Source organism: Indicator indicator, chromosome 4 (assembly GCF_027791375.1).
Source record: "Indicator indicator isolate 239-I01 chromosome 4, UM_Iind_1.1, whole genome shotgun sequence".
Lineage (NCBI taxonomy): Eukaryota > Metazoa > Chordata > Aves > Piciformes > Indicatoridae > Indicator > Indicator indicator.
Genome location: NC_072013.1, coordinates 46,927,073 through 46,947,596, shown reverse-complemented (window position 1 = coordinate 46,947,596; position 20,524 = coordinate 46,927,073). Strand labels below are relative to the sequence as shown.

At 48.4% G+C, this 20,524-nt stretch overlaps 1 protein-coding gene across 2 annotated transcripts; it reads right to left on the bottom strand.

Moving 5' to 3' along the window:
* Positions 1 to 854: 854 nt before the first annotated feature.
* Positions 855 to 20,055, bottom strand: DLST (dihydrolipoamide S-succinyltransferase). Of its 2 annotated transcripts, none has more exons than XM_054380694.1 (15): positions 19,987 to 20,055; positions 13,979 to 14,012; positions 12,606 to 12,654; positions 11,609 to 11,664; positions 11,175 to 11,249; positions 10,736 to 10,791; positions 9,926 to 10,037; positions 9,044 to 9,202; positions 8,669 to 8,754; positions 7,864 to 7,961; positions 5,702 to 5,832; positions 4,878 to 4,951; positions 3,325 to 3,408; positions 2,642 to 2,809; positions 855 to 1,809 (listed from the first exon to the last, which is right to left on the bottom strand). In XM_054380694.1, the coding sequence occupies exons 1-15, from the start codon at positions 20,053 to 20,055 to the stop codon at positions 1,675 to 1,677; spliced, it is 1,386 nt and encodes a 461-aa protein (XP_054236669.1). In that variant the 3' UTR covers positions 855 to 1,674. The 2 variants fall into 2 exon arrangements, with proteins under 2 accessions (XP_054236669.1, XP_054236670.1); XM_054380695.1 differs by lacking the exon at positions 19,987 to 20,055 and adding an exon at positions 19,237 to 19,254.
* Between the last annotated feature and the right edge of the window lie 469 nt (positions 20,056 to 20,524).

Below are 20,524 nucleotides of genomic sequence, written 5' to 3'. Positions count from 1 at the left end.
AGGGGCTGCCTTCTCCACTGATAGCTGGGAACAGCAGATAATTCTCTGAAGCTGACGACAGAGCTGGAAAAAACCCCACCCTGATCCAGGAACAATTTCATATTGTTCTAACAGTGGCAGTTCCTTACAGAAACACTCTCAGCACCACAGCTTTTGCTTTATAGTTCTTTGATCTTGCTTCCTTTCTCCCTCTGCAACTCTTAACAGCCTTCTTCCCCACTTGCAGGATTTACAACTCTCCCCTCTTGTAGCAAGGAAAAAAACCATCCTGCCTCCACAGCTGTCCTTGAAGACATCTGTCTCCCTCTTGGCCATCACACCATCTAGCAAACACTGAGGATTTCCTTACTCTCCCTAACAGTTCTGTTGCTAGACCAAAAAAAAGCCCTGAAAACCCCATCTTTTGCTGGGAAAAGCCAATTCTGTGCCAAAGAGTGTTTGAAAACAGTACAAAATTCGCAGCCAGAGCACTCTCAATTGAGTAACCACCAGTGATGGGAACAACTCCCATTTCCCCTTTGCTCTCACTACCAGGTAACAGATTTCTTATACTACATTATGGATGCTGCTGATGCCCAAGTCCTCAGGCTGGAGCTGCTGCTCAGCCCCTCAAACACACCCCCACCTTGCAGTCATTGCCCAGTTTTATTTCATTTAAAATCCGCTGTGTTAAATATTTTACTTACAAGTTCTGTGTAGAGGGTAATAGACTCTGCAGGCACTAGCAACCCCCTCACTCCCCCGTACATGTGTGCGCTATCAGATTAAGGACTGCCCCCCTCCCCCCAAAACCAGCAGGCTGGGATATACATTACAGTTAAAGACCTGGCCCTCCCCAGCTGTCTCTTTTCTGGTAGCAGGCCAAGCCCTCGCACGCAGGAAGCCAGCAGTCAGATCCACTGTCAGTGAGCTGTGATTCAAGGACAGCTGCTGGGGGCTGGTTCCTACCCCCCTTGTGTCGGGCATGTAATGGTGAAAGGGTTGCCTACCCAGGAACTACCTCCACAGAGGTCATGGGCTCTGCCCACCTGGACACAGACATTCATGCCACAGTGACTAGGCTGAGGAGAAGCAAACAATCTCCAAGGGAAAGCAGGGGAGCTGCTGCGTTCCTGTCTGTGGAGGGAGTGTAACTAGGACACTGCCATCTACCTCAAGCCCTGCTCTATCAAAACCTCTGTTGCAAGGGACCTGAGGCTCCCCCAGCTACCCTTATACGGCAGAAATACTTTCAAGCAAAACAGAGACAGAACAGTAGCCTTTCCTCTCCCTCTCAGGAACCTCAGTGCTAGGAAAAATAAAGCTGAACCTGCCTTGGAGTGGCAGGGAAGGGTACCCTAGCACAGCAGCAGCAAGCAGTTTCCAGTAGTATAGGACAAGCTAGAGGTGAGAGTTTGGTACTGTGAGGGAGAGGATGCCATAGAGACAACCCTGGAAAGGCAGTGCCATTCAGTGGCTGGCCCACTGCAAAGCAATCCTCATGAGAAACTGAACTTGTGTCAAACGGAATAAGGAAAGGAGGTAGGAGCTGTCCCCAAAATTCCCTCTGGACAGCCCCAATCACAGCGGAGAGAGGGAGACCGGAATGACCTCTGCCAGCTCCTGAATGCCCTGCATCGCCCTTGCTGGTGCCGCGGCCTTGCCCCGGGTGGGTGGTGTGGGGGTGTGAGCGCTCTACAGGTCGAGCAGCAGCACGCGGGGGTCCTCCACCGCTGCCTTGATCTTGCGCAGGAAGGTGACTGCCTCTCTGCCGTCGATCAGTCGGTGATCGTACGTCAGCGCCACGTACATCATGGGCCGCACCTCCACCTGCAGGGGAGGCACACGACAGCCCTCAGTGAGCTCAGCCCCACTGCCCGCACCGTGCTCTCCCGGGAGTTCAGGGAACACCTGGCTTTTCCTGTCCTGCCCCCTTGGATGTGTCTTGCCCAGCAGGATTACTGACCCACTCGCCCACTGATCACCATCCGCACCACACAACACTCAGTCCCTTTCTGGAGCTGTTCCCTACGGGATGAGGCACTTAGTACCATGGTCTGGTTGATTAGATAGAGCTGGGTGATCGGTTGGACTCGATTATCTTGGAGATCTCTTCCAACCTGGCTGATTCTGTGATTCTACCACAAAGGCTACAGCTGCCCCCTCCTCCCCACACTGAAGCAGACAACAAAATTCTCCCACTCATGGATAGGACATGAGCCTCAAGCTAAAACTGGGTAGGTTTAGACTGGACGTTAGGAAGAAGTTTTTCACAGCAAGAGTGGTCAGGCATTGGAATGTGCTGCCCAGGGAGGTGGTTGAGTCACCAACCCTGGATGTTTAAAGATGGCTTGGATGTGGTGCTTGGGGATATGGTTTAGGGGTGAACCTTGTAGAGTAGGGTTATTGGTTGGACTTGGTGATCGTGAGAGTCTTTTCCAACCTGAATGTTTCTGTGATTCTGTGACAAAGCCCCCTGCACACCTCAGGCAAGACCCAGTGCCAGCAAAACTTCCCTAAACCCATTAGTCTCTACTCTTCCCTCACAGTAAAGCCTTTTAGAAGCTGACACCAACCCCCTAAAAAAGGATTTGGGCTATGATCCTCATCTCACTGAGCCCTCTCCTCTGCTCACTGAAACGTCCTGCACAGCTCCACCTACCTTGCCTCCCACAGCCACGGGCCTGTCGAAGATGGCGTGCATGCCTAAGATGGCAGACTGGGGTGGGTTAATGATAGGTGTCCCAAATAATGACCCAAAAACCCCTCCATTGCTGATTGTGAAAGTGCCACCATCCATGTCTTCAATGGCCAGTTCATTCTTCCTTGCCTAGAAGAAAAGGCAAGGTCTTAGAAAGCCACACAGATCAGAGAAGGCAAAAGAACAAGTTTGGATGTTTACTCTCTCAAGGAATAAATGCTGATGGCCAGAGCTCCACTTATTGATCTGTTCAGCTAGAAATAACACAAGTTACTTGAAAAAGCATCCTGTCTAAATCTGAACATTGACTGGCTTTGGGGAAAAATTCACTTGCCTTTGTTTCCAACTCCTGCTTTTGCAAGAGACAGACACAGGGATTTCTACACCAGGGCAGTTCAGCCTTGGTCTCTAAAGACAAAGGTGAAGATACACCACGTCACCAATGCACAGTTTGCACTCTTTTGGGAGGGTAACAAGTAAATAGCATGGGCAAAGTTACAGATGTAACTGGATCACTGCCCACAGCACGACTCAGTGTGTTAGAGGGCAGAAATGATGACACAGAGGGAACTGAATCAATTCATCACCCCCAATGCTTCCCATTCCTCTGAACCCCTTTCAGTAAAGCCTTCAACCTTCCTTACCTTCTCCCCCAACTCGTAGATAGCACGCTCTATGTCAGCATAGTTCATGTTTTCTACATTCCTAACAACAGGGACCACAAGACCCTAGGAAGAAGCAAAGTGTACGATCAGCAAATCACCACAGCCACACACACATACCTGCTATGGGGACAGGAGATTGGCCTCAGTCCAGCAGAGCTCCTGCCACCTCCTCAGTGCACAGCAGGGCTGCTGGTTGGCAGAGCTGCTGGTTGGCAGAGCTGCCGGTTGGCAGAGCTGCCATGCACCCGTGCAGTTTGCCAGGAAACCTGGCATGCCACACACCAAGAGCCACCAACCATAAATGAGGTACCAGCTTTGTCTTTGTAAGCCCATCTCAAAGTTAACACGGCCTGTTTCGATTCAGCTCCACGTCCGTAAGAAGCAGGTGAGGCACTGGGCAGAGTTCAGCTGCCACCTCTTTCTCTGCAAGAAGAGTGCAGTCTCTTTGTGATGGACCTCCCCTAGACTTTGGGAGCAGTGACAGAACTTCAGTCCTGGGCAAACCCCTTCCTCACAAAAGAACCAACTAATTCGACATCTCTACCTCCATCCTATACTCTCTGGACAGAGACATCTCTCTGAAGCACCAATGTCATTTAGAGAAATGGCGGAATAGCACAGCAGGGTTAGCCAAAGGACAGGACATGCAAAGCTTTTACTGTCTATGCTGTATCTTCATGGGTCCATAAAACCCCCAAAACCCCCTAACCTGGCCCTACTCATTAACCATGGAGATCTGTATTGACCACATTACTACACCTCCTAGCACAGTGGCATAATACTTTCGCTCCTCCATCTTCTCCCAAACCCCCTCTCAGCAGTCCACAATGCATCAGATGTGTCATTTAGAAGATCAGCCTCATCAGCAAGTTTCTGCTGTAGCAGACTGTGTCAGGTTACATCCATCCCTGGAGTGGGCTGAAAAGAACCCAGCCCCCAGGTGGACAAAGAAACTTGATCTAGGTGGGCAGAGAGACTTGGTTCCCCCTCTCAGAGGGAGGGGTCCCTGGGTCAAAGTCTATTCCACTCTCCCTTCCTGTGCAGCAAACCTATTTAAGGGGAGCCACCTTCCTGTCCCTCCCTCTTGCTCCTACCACGTGGTGAGGCCTGCTCCCTGCTGCATCCCAGCTCCTAAGGACTGCATCTAAAGAGAACCCACATTTACATCAAGAGAATCCTATGCCAGCTGGGCCTGGTTTTGTGTATTTTTTCACTTACCCTTTTTCCTTATACCTTTGTAACTTCCCTTTTACTCAGATGCCATATATGTTTTGTTAAACTTACCTTTTCTATTTCCAAATCAATTCTAGACTGTTTTTCTTTCGTCATTTTACCTCTCTCTTCTCCTGCTTAATTTGCTTTTCCCTAGCAGGAAAAAAAGGGAGAGGGGAGGCAACCTAAATCTGTTCCATTTGGGCTTTTGGACTCTGGGAAAGCTTAAACCACAGCATGGAGCTCCGAGTTGAGTTGTCTCAAAGTGTGTGGCCATTCCAGACCAGAGGCCCCATGGTCAAAACATCCAAGGTACCTACCCGGGGAGTTGCTACAGCCACGCTGATGTCCACATAGTCCCTGTACACAATCTCTTTGGTCGTGTCATCAATCACTAGAAGGATCAAAAAGCTGTGTTACACACTCAGTACCCAAGATCAACAGGTCAAGAGCCCAGAAATGACCATGAAATCCTAACAATGTGCTAATCTCTAGCTTAAGTGTACCTCCAGAGAAGAATGAACCCTCACTGAGCACCTGTGGGAGAAGTATCAGGATAGACAGAATGGAAACTGCCCAGGGAGGTGGTTGAGACCCTTTCCCTGGAGATATTCAAGGTGAGGCTCGATGAGGCCCTGGACAATTTGATCTAGTTGGGGGTGTCCCTGCTGATTGCAGGGACCTTGGACTAGATAACTTTTGGAGGTCCCTTCCGGCCTGGACCAGTCCATGATTCTATGAAACACAGCCCAGATAGGCCAGTTCCTCTCAGACATCCCCCTTGGTTATTCTCCTCTTCTGGGTTTGAGCAAGCACCTCTGACACCCCCCCAGAAACTGCACTGCACCTACAGCAGCTACCTCTGCACCAACCAGCAGGCTCTGCCCTCCATGGGCTGGCAAATGCATGGCCCCAGCTCCACTCCTGGCAGCCCTTTCCTAATAGAGCCACTCTTGGCAAGTTGTCCTCTACCTACCTAAGTGGCATTAGCAAAATCAGCTGCAGCATGTAGGACTGTCACCCTTTCTCCTGTGTTTTTGACATGCTTATCCAAGCTACTAGCCCTGCCATGGATTGGGCCACCTGCTTCCCCCTCCTCTGCCATGTTCAGACATGCATCTCAGCAGCAAGGATCACCACTCACCTGCATTCACAACAGGCTGGTCCTGCAGAGCAAAAGCTGCAGCTTTTACAAAAGCTGACATGAAACCCAGCTTCAGGTTGTGCTTTTTCAGGAAGGGATCCTTGTGTACAGCTCTCATCTCCCGGATGTTGCTGTAAAACACATGGTAACTGGTCATCAGAGAGTCCAAGAAAACACCATTCCTTTGCTCTGGAATAGATTTGAGAGTAAGCCCCAAGGACTGCAAACCTGCACCACCACCAGGAAAACTCCTAATCTGCTGCAAAATCCTTCAAATGTCATAGGTGAGGTGAGCTGAAAGCAGCTCTAAGGCCCCTGGCCAAAGGACCTAACAGGAAGTACTCCTGGACCATAAGCTCCATGGGGCAGGGCTGAGCTGCATGACCTGCACTGCCAAGCACAACAACAAGATAGGGCATGGCACATTTCCTGCTGGGCCTCACATTGCCACCGGTTCTCCGGAGGCACCGTTGCTGATAGCAGTGCAGCATCACAGACAGCAGCTGCAGGTGGAGCTGGGCCAGCTCTGCAAGGGTGAAAAAAGCAGGAAATGTCAAGAGCAGAGAAGATGCACGTGGGGACTGAAGGAAAAGACTTCAACCATTGGGCAGGTCCAGTGCCAGCCAGCACGGCGACACCTGCACAGCCAACTCCAGCCCTGGGAGTCGAGTGAGTATGAAAGAAAGCTTCCCAGATGCTATGGTGGTGTGTGCCAGCCCACCCACGGCCCTCAACCAGACAGACCATGTTTCCCTACTGCTTCTAGTTGTCACAACTGAGGCTGTTTACAGAAAGCCAACCAAGCTGTGGCTACTGTGTATTCCCAGCTAATATCAGCTGCTGTGGAATTGAGTAGTCCGTTCCTTCCCCTGTCCAGAGATCTTTGAGTCTTTGAAGAGACAGTTTCAGCAAGGGGCAGGGGTCTTCACATTTAGAGTGTTTGTTTTCCTGTGCCTAACCTTGTTTAGGGCTAGGATTACTGCCCAAAGGCATTAGTGCCTCCCAAGACACAAGGAGTACAGCAATGAGGATGACGTTTGCTATGAAACTGGCTCATTATGGCTTCCTCCTTTCAGATGCTGACCCCTGTGGAAAGCAGGAGGCCCCAACACAGGTCCTCATGAGCCAATCTCACAGCAATCTATCCAAACCAGATTACCAGATGCAGTAAGAGCCTAAGGCCAGTGTAAAGTGACACCTCAAAGAGCCTCTGAGAGGAGATAAAGCTGCAGCACTTCCCCTCCAATCCAGGCTATTTTGCCAACCTTATTGTTCTCAGACCCAAATATTTACATGTTTTGTCTTAAGGAGCAGAATAGGATTTCACAAGTCAATTTGATTTGGGCACAATTTCCCCTTAATGCATTGTAACATAAGCTGCCCACCTTCCAAAGCCATTACTGAGTTCAGTCTGTGCAAGCACTTGAGTCAGGAGACCCCCACCTGCCCAGAGGGGATGAGGAAGGATGCTAGTCCCTCCCTGGAAAGCTGCACCACCAGACAGCAAAGGCCTCAGACCTATGTGATGATCACCTGAAAGGCTGAAGAGCCCTGGGGGACCACCTCATCAGAAGCTAAATATGCCCACCTCTGAAAGCTGTAACCTGGTAGAGTGGCAGAAAGCAGATGCTACATCTTGCTGTCTTCTAACAGCCACTATACAAGTGATGTTAGTCACTCCTGGTCTTCTGCTCAACAAATCCACAACCAAGAACCACAGAGATGAGGAACCAGACTGTCCCTTTTAAAAGCAGCAGATGACTCCAGAGGAAGTCCAGGCCATTAGGAAGCTATGCACCTCTGGAACAGGTTGCCCAGAGAGGTAGTTGAGGCCCCATCCCTGGAGAAATTCAACCAGAAGTTCAACAAGGTTCTGGGCAACCTGATCTAGTTGAGGATGCCCCTGCTGACTGCAGAGGGGGTTGGACTAGATGACCTTTGGAGGTCCCTTCCAACCCAAACCACTCTCTTATTCTATAATTCTACTGCAACACCAACATGGCACTGATGAAGCTCTGCAGACAGCGGCACACACCTAAGAAGTCCCAAGAGAAATGTTGCAAATCTCTCCAAAAAGAATCAGCAAGGTCTTGACTCCAGCTTGCAGATGACTGCCTGCATCTCTTTCTGCTTGTCAAGAGAAGGGGAGGTCTGCTCCTCACCTCATGTCGATCTCATTGAAAGTGGTCAGCATGGCACAAGTGTTCTGAGCCTCCTTCAGCCGCTGAGCAATGCGCTGCCGCATCCGATTCATTTTCACCTGGAAATTAAAAGGATATAAACAGAAGCTGCCTCCAGCTCATCCAAGGGGAAAAATGTACAAGAAACTCAAGAGGTCTTCCTCTTGCCATCAGGTTGACTAGTAACAGATGCCTAGGGCCAAGGCTTTCACTTCAGGTCTCCCTGAGGAGCGTGACAGGCTGAGGCGTTGATTTCAGTGTGAAACTTCTAAGCTCAACACACAGTTCGCTTGAAAAGCAGTGGGGAAGGCATCACAGTGTAACTACTACTGACCTATGTGTTCCTCACGACCTCCAAGCATACACAGGCTTCCACCAGCATGAGGCTAACGTGAGAACAGCAAGGCTGCTGAGAAAGCAGGCTGCTAAGAAAGCAGGCTGCTCAACCATGTTCTCTTAAGAATGCACAGGACAGCTGCAGCAGCCTCAGTCCTTTGCTGAGGACTTGTGGACAGCCCAAGCAGATCACACTGAGCCTTCTGTGCTCACTCAGTAGAGCAAGACAAGACTTCTGCCTAGAAAAGACCTGTGTCAGAGCAGACCTGGCTCTTCCTCTACCCCACCCTCAAGTGGTGTCCTCACATAGAGAATTTCCCCATCTCTCACAGCCATACTGAGCTGGGTGTGAACAGGCAGATACGGACACATCCAGAAAGCTCAAGGCTTATGCAAGAACAGACTGTCACCCAGCAACAGTGCTGGCAAGGCCCCTGTTCCCACAGCTTACCCTATGCTCTGATCTGGCACCTTTGCTGGGCACTGCCTCCCCAGGAGGGGCTGCCGCTGGGGCTGCAGCCGGCTTCACCGCAGACACTGAGGGTAAAGAACACATCAGTCATACAGGGAAGCCAGGGCTTGACTGCAATGCCCTGAAGCAGAAAGCCCATCAGAGCTCCTTGCTCAAGCAACACTGTGTGGAAGCAGCCTTGACTTGGGCTGGGCAGGTTCCAGACACAGCTGAGCTCTCCAGTCAGGAGCATGCAGGGCAGTGGTGCGAGGAGGCCTTCACCATAAATGCCAGACTGTTTAGCTGCCTTTAACCTGCCACCTTCTCCTCAAGGAAGAGAGGCTTGAAAACAGGAGAAAATGGCTGCTGCCTCACCTGGCTTGCTGTCGATGGGCTGAGTTGACACAGGTGGCACTGGTGGCATTGTAGTGGGAATTGGTGCTGCAGGAGGAGGAGGAGGAGGAGGAGCCGCAGCTGCAGGTTCAGGGGCTGCAGGAGGAGGAGCTGCTGCTGGTTTGGCCTTGGCAGGAGCAGCTGAAAGACAAGGAAGAGCCATGGTAAGGCACCAACAGTTTCCACTGTCAGTGATCTCTGAGTCCAACCAACCTGATAAAAGGCAGAGTGCCCTTATGTTCTCAACACTACTGAACTGATAGGAGCCACCACAAAGGGATTCCACAGTGAAAGTGCTTTACCCATCAACACCCTACATCTCCTCCCTGTGCAGGAGACTGGATACTAAAGAAAGAGGGCAGAGAATGGAGTCATATAAGGTAAATTCTCTGATCATTTTAGCTTAGAGCTGCAGTCTCCTCCAGAGGGAGCAAAAGGAAAGTCCACCCCCTCAGAGAACAAAAATGATGCTTTTCTAAGTGGACAACAGAATTTTCTTCCAGCTGCAAGCACCATATGGAAAAATATTAAATCTCTCTCAAAAACCCTCTAAATGCTTTGATTGCATCTTCTGAAGAAGACTGGAGGAAACAGAAAGACCTGGGCGAGTTCTACATGCCTGACACTACAGCACAGGAGGTTCCACCTCAACGTGAGGGGGAACTTCTTCACTGTGAGGGTTGCAGGGCACTGGAACAGGCTGCCCAGGGAGGTTGTGGAGTCTCCTTCCCTGGAGACGTTCAAGACCCATCTGGATGTGTTCCTGTGTGACCTGTGCTAGATTCTATGATCCTGCTCTGTCAGGGGGGTTGGACTTGATGACCTTCAGAGGTCCCTTCCAACCCTTAACATCCTGTGACTTACCTCCAGTTTTCCTGAGTTTGAACAGAGGTGTCCCCCCTTCCACTTTGCCACCATCAGGTACCAGAAGGGCTTCAATCACACCAGCTGCTGGGGCTGGAACTTGCACTGATGTCTGCAAAAAGCAAAATCAGTGAAATTCCCCCAAACATTGGATGGAGAACAAGAGCCCAGGAGAAGATGCCAATATGAGCAGATACACATTGTAATTTGACACAGACAGCAGCTCTGGCTTGCACCACTTGCACCAGTTTTCACACCCTCTACTGGGACTTTGTGCCAATACTCAGGGGTTTTAGGAGATGCTGGCAGTGTAACACATAGCCTGACCTTCCTGCTAGAGGGTACAATCAAGAATTCATTCACTGCCAGCATCTTCCTGACAGCAACACTGGAAGCAGGGAGTTTTAGCAAGAAGTTCAAAGCTTAAGAATCATTTCAGGAGTGGAGAAAATGAAAGGCTAAATTTAAAACACATCTGAAGACACCCTACGGCTCTGCAGATTCCTCCTCTGTTTAAACACAAACAGGTTTCAAAACTTAAGAGCACTGAAATTGGAAGGAGGAATGGAATTGGAGCTCCAGCAATCATCAGGGCCACTGATGCTTGATCAAACGTATGAGGAAGGGTTATCAAAGAACTTGCACTTAAGGTACAGCCAGCTTTCATACTAGATGAGAAAAGCTTTTCTCCAAGAAAGGAGCAGGAGACACAGCCAGGGCCTGCAGGCTCTATGAGCTCTTAGCAGGAGAGGAGCCATACAGGGAACCCGCTGAAGAACTAGAAGTAGTTTTGGTCCAGAAAACTCCTACCTTATCTGTTTCAATCTCACACACCACTTCATCTTCTGCCACTGTGTCTCCAACAGCTGAATGACAGATACGAAGACCACTGTGAGGAAGGAGGTGTGTTCTAGCCTCCCCTCTGAGCCCACAGCAGTCTGCCCCACTAACCCAGAATTTTCTCACCCCAGTTCTCTGCAGCTTCTAAAGAAAGGTCTTACTCAAGCAATCTACTGCACAGTCAGAGTCCAGTTTAGACATCACCCTTTGCTCAACATCACCCATGACAGCAAAGTGCCAAGGTGGTAACTGCAATCCTTACCCCTTAGGAAAACTGCCATTAACTGCCTCATTTGTCACAGCCTGAAAGGCACAGAGCATGCTTTCCAACCAGTGAGCTACAGTCCATCCCCATGCTGGCCAGTGCTGCAGCAAGTGCTGAGAATTGCAGGGAAAAGGCAACCCTTACCTTTCTCCCACCTGACATCTCCTTCTGTGACTGACTCTGCAAAGGCTGGTGTGTTCACTGTAATAACATCATCCCCTGTGAGAGAGACAGACAGACTTTAATGCATTCAGAGCTCAACACTTGCAGCATTGCTTCATTCTTGTCATCAGCACTCTACTAGAGAAGGTAGGTCATCAGATAACAAATGCTGGTCGCCTCCTTGCTCCAGCACTGATTAACATTTAAAGATGAGAGAAGTTCCCACTTGATGGAAGTCACGTAGCGACAGGGATGCCAAACAAAATGTTTAGGGCCCTAGGACATAAACCCTCCATCATACATTGAGGTGAGAGACAGCAGTGGGCCTAGACCAAGGGTGGAAGAGGTAGCTTCAGCTGTTAGCAGGATAGCAACAGGTAACCCAAGAGCCATCCAGTGGGCTCCTTTTTACTTACTACGTACTGCAGTGGTTCTGAAGTAACGGACAGTGAAGACACTGGAGCTATTTACTCTGCAAAGAGAGAGAGAGAGAAAGGTATGAACACAGAAATATGTTCCTCTGTAGGCTGCTCAACTATTCTGATGTATTTGTTCCAAGGGACTCCTACTTACTGTTCAAGCTGCAACAAGAAAGGAAACATCACTGGAGCTCTCAGAAACTCAGTGAGAAATTACATGGATGGAATTCTAATTTAGGGAGACAACCCAACCACTGTGGATTAAATACTGATAACAGGCTGACCTAGCCAGCACACCCTACACTTAAGATGCCTAGTAACCATTTTTTTTACCCCCACATCAGGACTGTCACCGCTACAGAAGCTGCTGGGTTGCTCCAAAAAAAGAGAAGGCACTGCAAATTGCCTATGGCAACACGTTCAAGAGACAGCTACTTCTCTCCCCCATGCCCCTTCAAAGGCAGCTAGCCTAGATGGGGTTTTTTATACCTACTGACATCACATTTGGAAACCTGAAACAAATATGCTTTAGCACTTCCTCTAGAGCAAGGTACTTGGTGCAAATAGACCAGCACTGCAGGCTTTCTTGGATGTGCTGTTCAAGGTTATTTCCCCAAATACATTTTTACAAGACCACCAACAGCTCCCTACACCATCCCTCACCTGACAGAAATCCTACCAGGAGGCCACCACAAAACAAAAGATTTCTAATCAGATAATCAAAAGGTAGCAGAGATCCACTTATCACCACTCTCCTCATCCCTATGCCTTTCCTGCCTTGGTATCTGGTTCCAAACAAAGCTTATTTTTTTAAAGCATGCCACTGTTCCTGACCTACAAAACCTGGAGTTTGTTAGGGCGAGCTCCACGCTCCAGCAGTGTGCCAAGGGTTTTTTTGACAGCCAACCACATCCTGTCTCCTGGGCCCAAAAATCTTATCAGGATTAGTGCAACCCCAGCCTCTTCACATCATAGCTCTCTTGGGGATACTTACACAAGCTTCCTGCTGTTCATGTAAGCCATTCCTTGGCTCCCAGCCACACCTGTGGATGAGAATGGTGTTAGTCCACAGGAACGTTATCCAACCATCCAGCCCTCAAACGTCCCTGTCATGTAAAAGAGTACAGAGCACACCAGTGTCCACTGAAAGGTTTGGGACTAAGGGGGAAATACAGACATACAGAGGCACCTCAGTGTCAACAACTTGGCCCAGAGTTTGCCAACACCAGTGGTCTTTATTTAGTTTTACAGAGGTAGAAAAATGAGTGATATCTTCACCTCAAAGCTAGTAAGGATAACTTTGAAAAGGGCAAACAAAGCAGGGGCTACCCCAGTCAGAACAAAACCAGGAGGCAACTACGAGGGACACCTTCAGGACTACTAATACCTTCAGTGCTTACTACTGTTATCCCCACCTACACAAAGGAGTTCCCCATAGGAGCAAGGGATCAGTTACATAAGAGGCACCCCCCCGAAAGCCTCACAGTCACATGGAGAGGTAAGGAATAAAAACACCAATGGAAACAGTGTGTAGGGTGGAGTTACAAGCCACCATCATCCCTCTTCCCTGTCCATCCTCTGGCCCAAGAATGCTTTTCCAGAACTCACAGCAGAGAGGTACTTGCATAACTTCTCAGTTTCACATACTCTGTTGTCTCCTTCTCACCCTACTTCCCCAGCCCTGACACTGCAATTTTTGTTAGGAACTGAACTTCTGTCCGTTGTCTCTTTCAGGGCACTTGGCAATTTTCCAGACTGATCTTAAAGAGTCACAGCATAGCAGCTGAAGAATATAATTATTTCAATTACACAATGTCAGAAGAAAGAACCAATTCCCCACTTGATTTTTTTTCTTTTTAAACAACACAATTTTAGCATCATCCCCTAGTAGAGGGTTTATTTTGGAACTCCAGGAACTGGAAAAGGTAAGAAGATTTAACTGGTTTCTCAAAGTGGAATAAGAAGCAAGTGATGGAATGTTATACAAACACACTACAGCTAGAAAAAACAGAGCTCTGGGAAAATCCAGTTTAAGCACCAAAGAGGAGTTCACAGCCCTATGAGATTTGACATGTCACTTAACATTCACTCAGCACTTTCAAAGGAGCTTATTAGAGATCTAGGCTCTGCAACAGCATGTGTGCAACGCTTGAAACTGCGCTTCTGCAGTGAAGTCCTCAGCAGAGCTGAATGGGTCAGCCAGCAGCTACATTAGGCAAGAGAGGCACTCACATGGAAACACAACTGATTTTGCCAACTCTTTCTTCATTACATGATTGATGGAAATAAACCCCAAACAAAACCTATTACCTATTTTCATCATCAGCTCTAAATAAGTTTGAAATTAAATAAATGTGTAAGACTCACCAGACAGAGAGCATCTTGCCAGAGTACAGTTCCCCTGTCAAGAGAGAAGAACTATCAGTATTGCAAGAAGACAGACTCACCCTAGAAAGATTTTGTTTTTCCCATGGGACTCAAATCAGAGATGGGATCCACCATTCCCATGCTCCAGACTGCAGGCATGCTACTTTCCCATAATGTGCAAGACTGGGAGACAGTGAGAGCATCTACATCCTTCTCTTTGCTTCAATTTCCTTCCAGGATGCTTTCCTGTGGAGTGCTGTTAAACCTGACACACTCAGTTCTCAGTTGTGGCTCCAGCTGTTTTGACCTTCTCATGCACACTTTCTACTTTAATAAGGCACAGATTTCTAAAGACTTATTCACTAAAATTTGCTATGAATAAGAAAGCCAAGGATAGATAATGGATATGATGAAAAAAACCCAAACTCATTATATTTACTCCTAGTCATGAATTCATCATTTGGGGTTTTTTTGTTTGTTGGGGGGTTGGTTTGTTTGTTTTGTTTTAGGGCTATGGAGACTCTGAATTCCAGAATTTCTCTTAATGGCACAGTGTCTACTGCCTTCAGTAAGTCAGGAATTCATCTCTCTGGTGACATTGCACTTCATACCTATATAATCACTGACTGGACTCCTAGCTCAGAGTAACATTCCCCAGAAGTAAAAGACATTTCAAGGTTTTTCAGTTATTTTCCCTATTGTTACTGTAAACTTCCTTAGCATCAAACTACAGACTTAGACACTTAATAACTCTTTAAAAGCTATAAGAGAATACTACATGACTAAAATGCAGTTGACTGGTTTGGAACAACAGCTACTCAACAGCTCAAACCAGCTTTCCCCAGCAGCTAAGGTAAGAGATAAAAATTGAATTTCATTCATATCTTCAGTGTCTGAAGGGAAGTTTGTGTATAAGCCCTGATTTCAGCTTTGCTGGAGCAAGCAGAATGGGATACAACTGATCTTAAATATCAGAATAATTTGTGGAGCTGTGTGTGATAAATACAAGACAGATATCAAAGAGGTACTTAAGCTGTTCACACTGTCTACAGGACAGAGTCCCTTAGCATGCAAAAATACATTCAGTGAACACTTTGCCTGGTCAGAACGATGAACAAGTCTGGAATCAGCACCTTGGCAATTTAGTTACCCAAACTTACTGAGGGGTTTGGCTTCTCAGATATTAATGAACACTCAGTGACCGATGGGTAGTTAACCAGGTTATGATTAGGAGCGCTGAGCATGCAGGCAGCCAGGCTGACCTCCTGCTAAGCCAGCCTGGGTGTAGCATAGCTCTGGAGCTCCAGCACAGCACCATGCAGCTATCCTGTTTGCTGACCTACCACAGGGACTAACAATCCCAGACTGACAGTCACAGGGCTCACAGGAGCCTCTGCCCCAGGTCTGGCTGGGGAAGAGAAAGCAGGGAGCACTGCACAGAGTTTGCAGAGTCATCCCAAGCACTATGCTTTATCTTGGTGCAGCAGTGGCCCCCTGCTAACTCCGATCTGGTTCGTGTCGACCTAGCCCTGAGCTATGACCAGTAAGACAAACTTCAAGTTAACTCTGCTTGGTCAGGCATTTAAACACCATAATCATCACTGCCTAACTCAGTTCCCGTACTAATCAAATTCTTCTCACCTTCTGTAGTGTCCCACATAATACGAAGTTAATCATAAACAAAATATCAAGCAGCCTGAGCTCCCTACTGCCCATGAATGTTTTCCTGGGTGCTTTTAAAAATAAATCCTAAAGGTGTTCCTAGCATGCCAGACAGAACTTGTTAAGAAAGTGGTACAGCCCCAGAATGAGGCAGAAATAGCCAATTTTATTTGCTCAAAGAGGAAAAAAAGGAAAAAAAGGGGAAAAGAGGGGGGGAAAGAGGGGGGGGGAAGAGGGAGGGGGAAGAGGGGGGGGGGGGAAGAGGGGGGGAAAGGGGGGGAAGGGGGGAAAAAGGGGGGGAAAAGGGGGGGGGAAAAGGGGGGGGGAAAAGGGGGGGGAAAAGGGGGGGGAAAAGGGGGGAGGGAAAAGGGGGGGAAAAGGGGGGGGAAAAGGGGGGGAAAAGGGGGGGAAAAAGGGGGGGGGGGGAAAAGGGGGGGAAAAGGGGGGAAAAAGGGGGGGAAAAAGGGGGGAAAAAGGGGGGAAAAGGGGGGAAAAGGGGGAAAAAGGGGGGGAAAAGGGGGAAAAAAGGGGGGGAAAAAGGGGGGGAAAAGGGGGGGAAAAGGGGGGGAAAAGGGGGGAAAAGGGGGGAGAAAAGGGGGGGAAAAGGGGGAGAAAAGGGGGAGAAAAGGGGAGAAAAGGGGGAAAAAAAGGGGAAAAAAGGGGAAAAAAGGGGAAAAAAAGGGGGAAAAAAGGGGAAAAAAGGGGGAAAAAGGGGAAAAAAAGGGGGAAAAAGGGGGGAAAAAGGGGGAAAAAAGGGGGAAAAAAGGGGGAAAAAAAGGGGGGAAAAAGGGGGAAAAAGGGGGAAAAAGGGGAAAAAAGGAAAAAAGGGAAAAAGGGAAAAAAGGGAAAAAAGGAAAAAAGGAAAAAAGGGAAAAAAAGGAAAAAAAGGAAAAAAAAGGAAAAAAAGGAAAAAAAGGAAAAAAAGGAAAAAAGGGAAAAAAGGAAAAAAAAGGGAAAAAAAAGGGGGAAAAAAGGAAAAAAAGGAAAAAAGGAAAAAAAGGAAAAAAGGAGAAAAAGGAAAAAAGGAAAAAAGGGAAAAAAAGGGAAAAAAGGAAAAAAAGGAAAAAAAAGAAAAAAGGAAAAAAGGAAAAAAGGAAAAAAGGAAAAAAGGAAAAAAGGAAAAAAGGAAAAAAGGAAAAAAAGGAAAAAAAGGAAAAAAAGGAAAAAAGGAAAAAAAGGAAAAAAAGGAAAAAAGGAAAAAAGGAAAAAAAGGAAAAAAAGGAAAAAAAGGAAAAAAGGAAAAAAAGGAAAAAAGAAAGAAAAAAAAGGAAAAAAAAGGAAAAAAGGAAAAAAGGAAAAAAAGGAAAAAAGGAAAAAAGGAAAAAAGGAAAAAAGGAAAAAAGGAAAAAGGAAAAAGGGAAAAAAAGGAAAAAAGGAAAAAAGGGAAAAAGAGGAAAAAAGGAAAAAAAGGGAAAAAGGGAAAAAGGGAAAAAGGGAAAAAGGGAAAAAAGGGAAAAAAGGGAAAAAAGGGAAAAAAGGGAAAAAAGGGAAAAAAGGGAAAAAAGGGAAAAAAGGAAAAAGTTTAGAATGTCTGTCCAAAAATCATTGTGAGAAAATACACCTGCAGCTCTTTCCTATGACGGGTGTCAAGCCTGTGTACCACAAGTGCTGCAAAATGATGGTAATGCTCTATCCCTGGTTTCCTAACCTAAAGGACAGAAGGTAAAGAGCTCTAAGGAGCCACTACTGAAAGAGACCAAGACTCCTCCTGTCTTGTGTCCATCCCTTAACCACAGTACCCGAGATGCACGTGCAGCTCTGAGACGCCTGTTTTCTCTTCCCTTTTTCCTTGAAGGAGTCACTGTGACTGCACCTGTTCCTCATATCTCCTGGCTAAATCTGCCCTCTGCCTGATCTTGGAGCTTCTTGACCGAAAATGCAAACATTTAGGTTTCACCAGCTGGCGTTAGCACTTTGGGTCACTTTAAAGAGACAGCCTTCACTTGGAGAAATAAACCTTGGTCTAATTAGCTGGTGACTCACGTACCAAGTGAGTAATTTTTCCACCACGTTTCACATGACTTCTCAGGATTGTTTTTGTAACTGTTATTTTGTCAAAGTGACCCTGGTCCACAGTTTCCCAGGCCACACCCTTCGAGGAGCTGTCACCTTCCAGTAGGTCATCACACAGTGAAATAAATTTATGGAACACATCCGCTACAACGACACATTTCTTCTCCAACAGCAGAAGCAGGGACCAGTTCAGGTAAGGACACTAACGGAACAGGAGGGCACAGGGGATGATTTCAACAGAGGCAAAAGAGAAGCCCAGTGCTGAGCAGCTGTGACAACATGCTAAGCAAGAGTGGGTTCTCCAGCCATGGCTTTTTCAAAGCAAAGAAGCTGCTGCTTTGACAAAACAGAGGAGCACAAACCACTGCTACACACGGAACTCCACTGCACATCTTCCAGGAATTTTAACACAATCACACACAGCATGGCAGGGCAGACGGGTAAGGATGGGATGGAGAGAACAAGGCTGAGTGGTGAAGGATACTGTTACTAAAATGACAGGCTGAGAACTCTTCCAGCATGCAGAGAGGATCAAAGAGGAGTTTACAAACTCTTCCCCAGATAAAGAGAAGGACTTGATTCTCAAAGCACTGAATGCAGCTCCTGATCAAACCCTCCTTTTTCAGATGAGGACATCTCTGGACTTTTTCAGGTCATCCCTCCACAGGTGTTCCCTCCCAACCCCACAGAGTCTTACATGCTTGGATGGCAGGCTATGGATACTCATGCATGATTTCTGCTTGATACATGAATCCAGAACCCTTTTCTCTTTTACAAGATCATCAAAATGAATACGGCCCTCCCTGCCCTTGTTTCTTGCTGACTCCACTGTTCTCCCATTCAACCCTCCGCTTCCATGTGTCTATTGTTCTCACTTCTCCCATCAGGAGTTTGTCAAGTTCTGGTCTTTCTCTCTCCAAAAAGCCTGTATTATCCTCCCAGGCAAAATGTACTTCCCACGTTCCTGCTCAAATGGAAATCAAACTACTACCACCATCTTGACCTCTTGACTTTTCTAGTACATCGCTAGAACTGTCTCCTGTGCCTAGCACTCAGCTGTAACCTTCTGATTTGCAGATTAGTTTTGTAAAATGTTGGAATACTCCATCTGTATAATTACACAGCACCACTGACAGCTGACAATGCTTAAATGTTGTTAAAATACCACTCAAATAAACTGCACTATAACCAATTTTTATCTACATATATATATATAATAGGAAACAACTATAAATTATATAAACTTATAACTATAAATTATATAAACTTATAAATGCTTATGGTGCAGTTTTATGTACACACACACATCTGTAAACACAGACGTGGCACCCAGAGACAAGGATTTAACATGCCACAGCCCTATGGGGAAGAGAGACACAGTTAAATGGTCAGCATTACTATGAGCTGTCAATGCTTGGCTGCTTACATTCATGCAATGGCTAAAATCAAATCTCATGCTCTAAGGCTTCAGCTGGGCAACGGGAAGAGAAGTGATCTTTTTCCTCCTGTAGGTATGCCAGCGTATGCAGGTACATACATGCATATGTATATATATACATATATGTACATAAAGCTGCACGCACTTGCTATGTAAACGGAAGACGTAGCCAGAAGGCAGCAAAGACAGAAACCAGCCGGCCAAGTGCAGCCCCGGTGTTGATTTAAGTAGCTGGATCTGGCAATATTAGACTGCAAGACCACCGCCAGCACAGGTTACCACCGTTTGCATCCATTCAACGACTGCTTTGAAAATGGGAGCACAGGAATTAAATAAGGAAGTAGACATCAATTTATTTGCCGTTTCTGCACCGGGCCGGCCCCAGTGGGAAGGATCTCTGCAGCGGCAGGAGTGTGATGCGAAGCGAGTCGCGGCTGCCAGCAGAGAGCCCCCCCAAACGCTTCAGCCCAGAGAGAAGCGAGGGTAGCGGAGCCCGAGAATGGAGCGTTTCGGAAGCTTTTCCCGCCGGTCAGCTCTGCACGGTGCCGCAGCCGAACCAACTGCCGGCCCACCGGGCCCGGGCGGGGCGGCAACAGGGTAGTGGTATACGCGCCGGTGGCGCCGAGCTCGAGAAGAGACAGCACGGCGTTCACCCTAGCCCCTCCCGGACGGTAGGGGCGGGGGGCAGCCCCGCCGCCAGTGCCGCCCCTCCCTGCCCTCTCCGCAGCGGGGCGGCGGTGCCTCGCGGCGAGGAAGCGGGCAGGAGGGGGAGGGGGTAAAAAAAGAGGGGGACGTGTCCCGGTGCCCTTGGCGCCGCCGTCCCCGCTCGCCCAACCACCGCCCAACCGCCCTCCTCGTCTCCCTCCCCGCAGCCGGTGCCCACGGCGGGCAGTACCTGCCGGAGGGCACGCAGCGAGCGGCCCAACGCCCGGCCGAGGCAGCGGGACCGCCACAGCAGCAGCATCGCGGCAGCAGCGGCGGCGGCGGCGGGAGGAGCCGGAGGGCGGACACCGGAAGCAGGCCCGGCGCGAACGGGAAGTGCGCAGGGCTGGACCAACGGCCCCGGAATCGGGGGAGCGAGACTAGAGGGGCGGCACCATTGGGAGCGGGTCTGGGAAAGGCCTGGGTACAGGGCTGAGACGGGGACGGGTTGTGGTACCTCAACAACCCCCTGCTGACCCGTACGTAAGGTGTCTTCCACGGCCCGTGTGGGGCTGGGTGGCCGGCAGGCGCTTTGGTCGTGCCTCGTGTCCTTCTCGTCAGTAGCTTTCCGCAGCCCTAGCTGCCCACGTGCTGTATGACCCCGGGGCAAACGGACACCAGGGGCTGTCACCTTACCAGTTACGAGACCTGTGAGTTATGTGACCTACCATTCTTGGTACGTGAATGGCCCTTTGTATGACCAAAGGTCCACGATGCTCTTCAATGAACCA

Excerpts from the sequence above, each read along its gene's own strand:
- DLST (XM_054380694.1), bottom strand. The coding sequence starts at position 20,055 with ATGCTGCTGCTGTGGCGGTCCCGCTGCCTCGGCCGGGCGTTGGGCCGC. Across the intron at positions 10,792-11,174 it reads AGATGTCAGGTGGGAGAAAG|CTGTTGGAGACACAGTGGCA; the intron begins GTAAGGGTTGCC and ends TCTGTCATTCAG. Across the intron at positions 1,810-2,641 it reads CCGTGGCTGTGGGAGGCAAG|GTGGAGGTGCGGCCCATGAT; the intron begins GTAGGTGGAGCT and ends CCTCCCCTGCAG.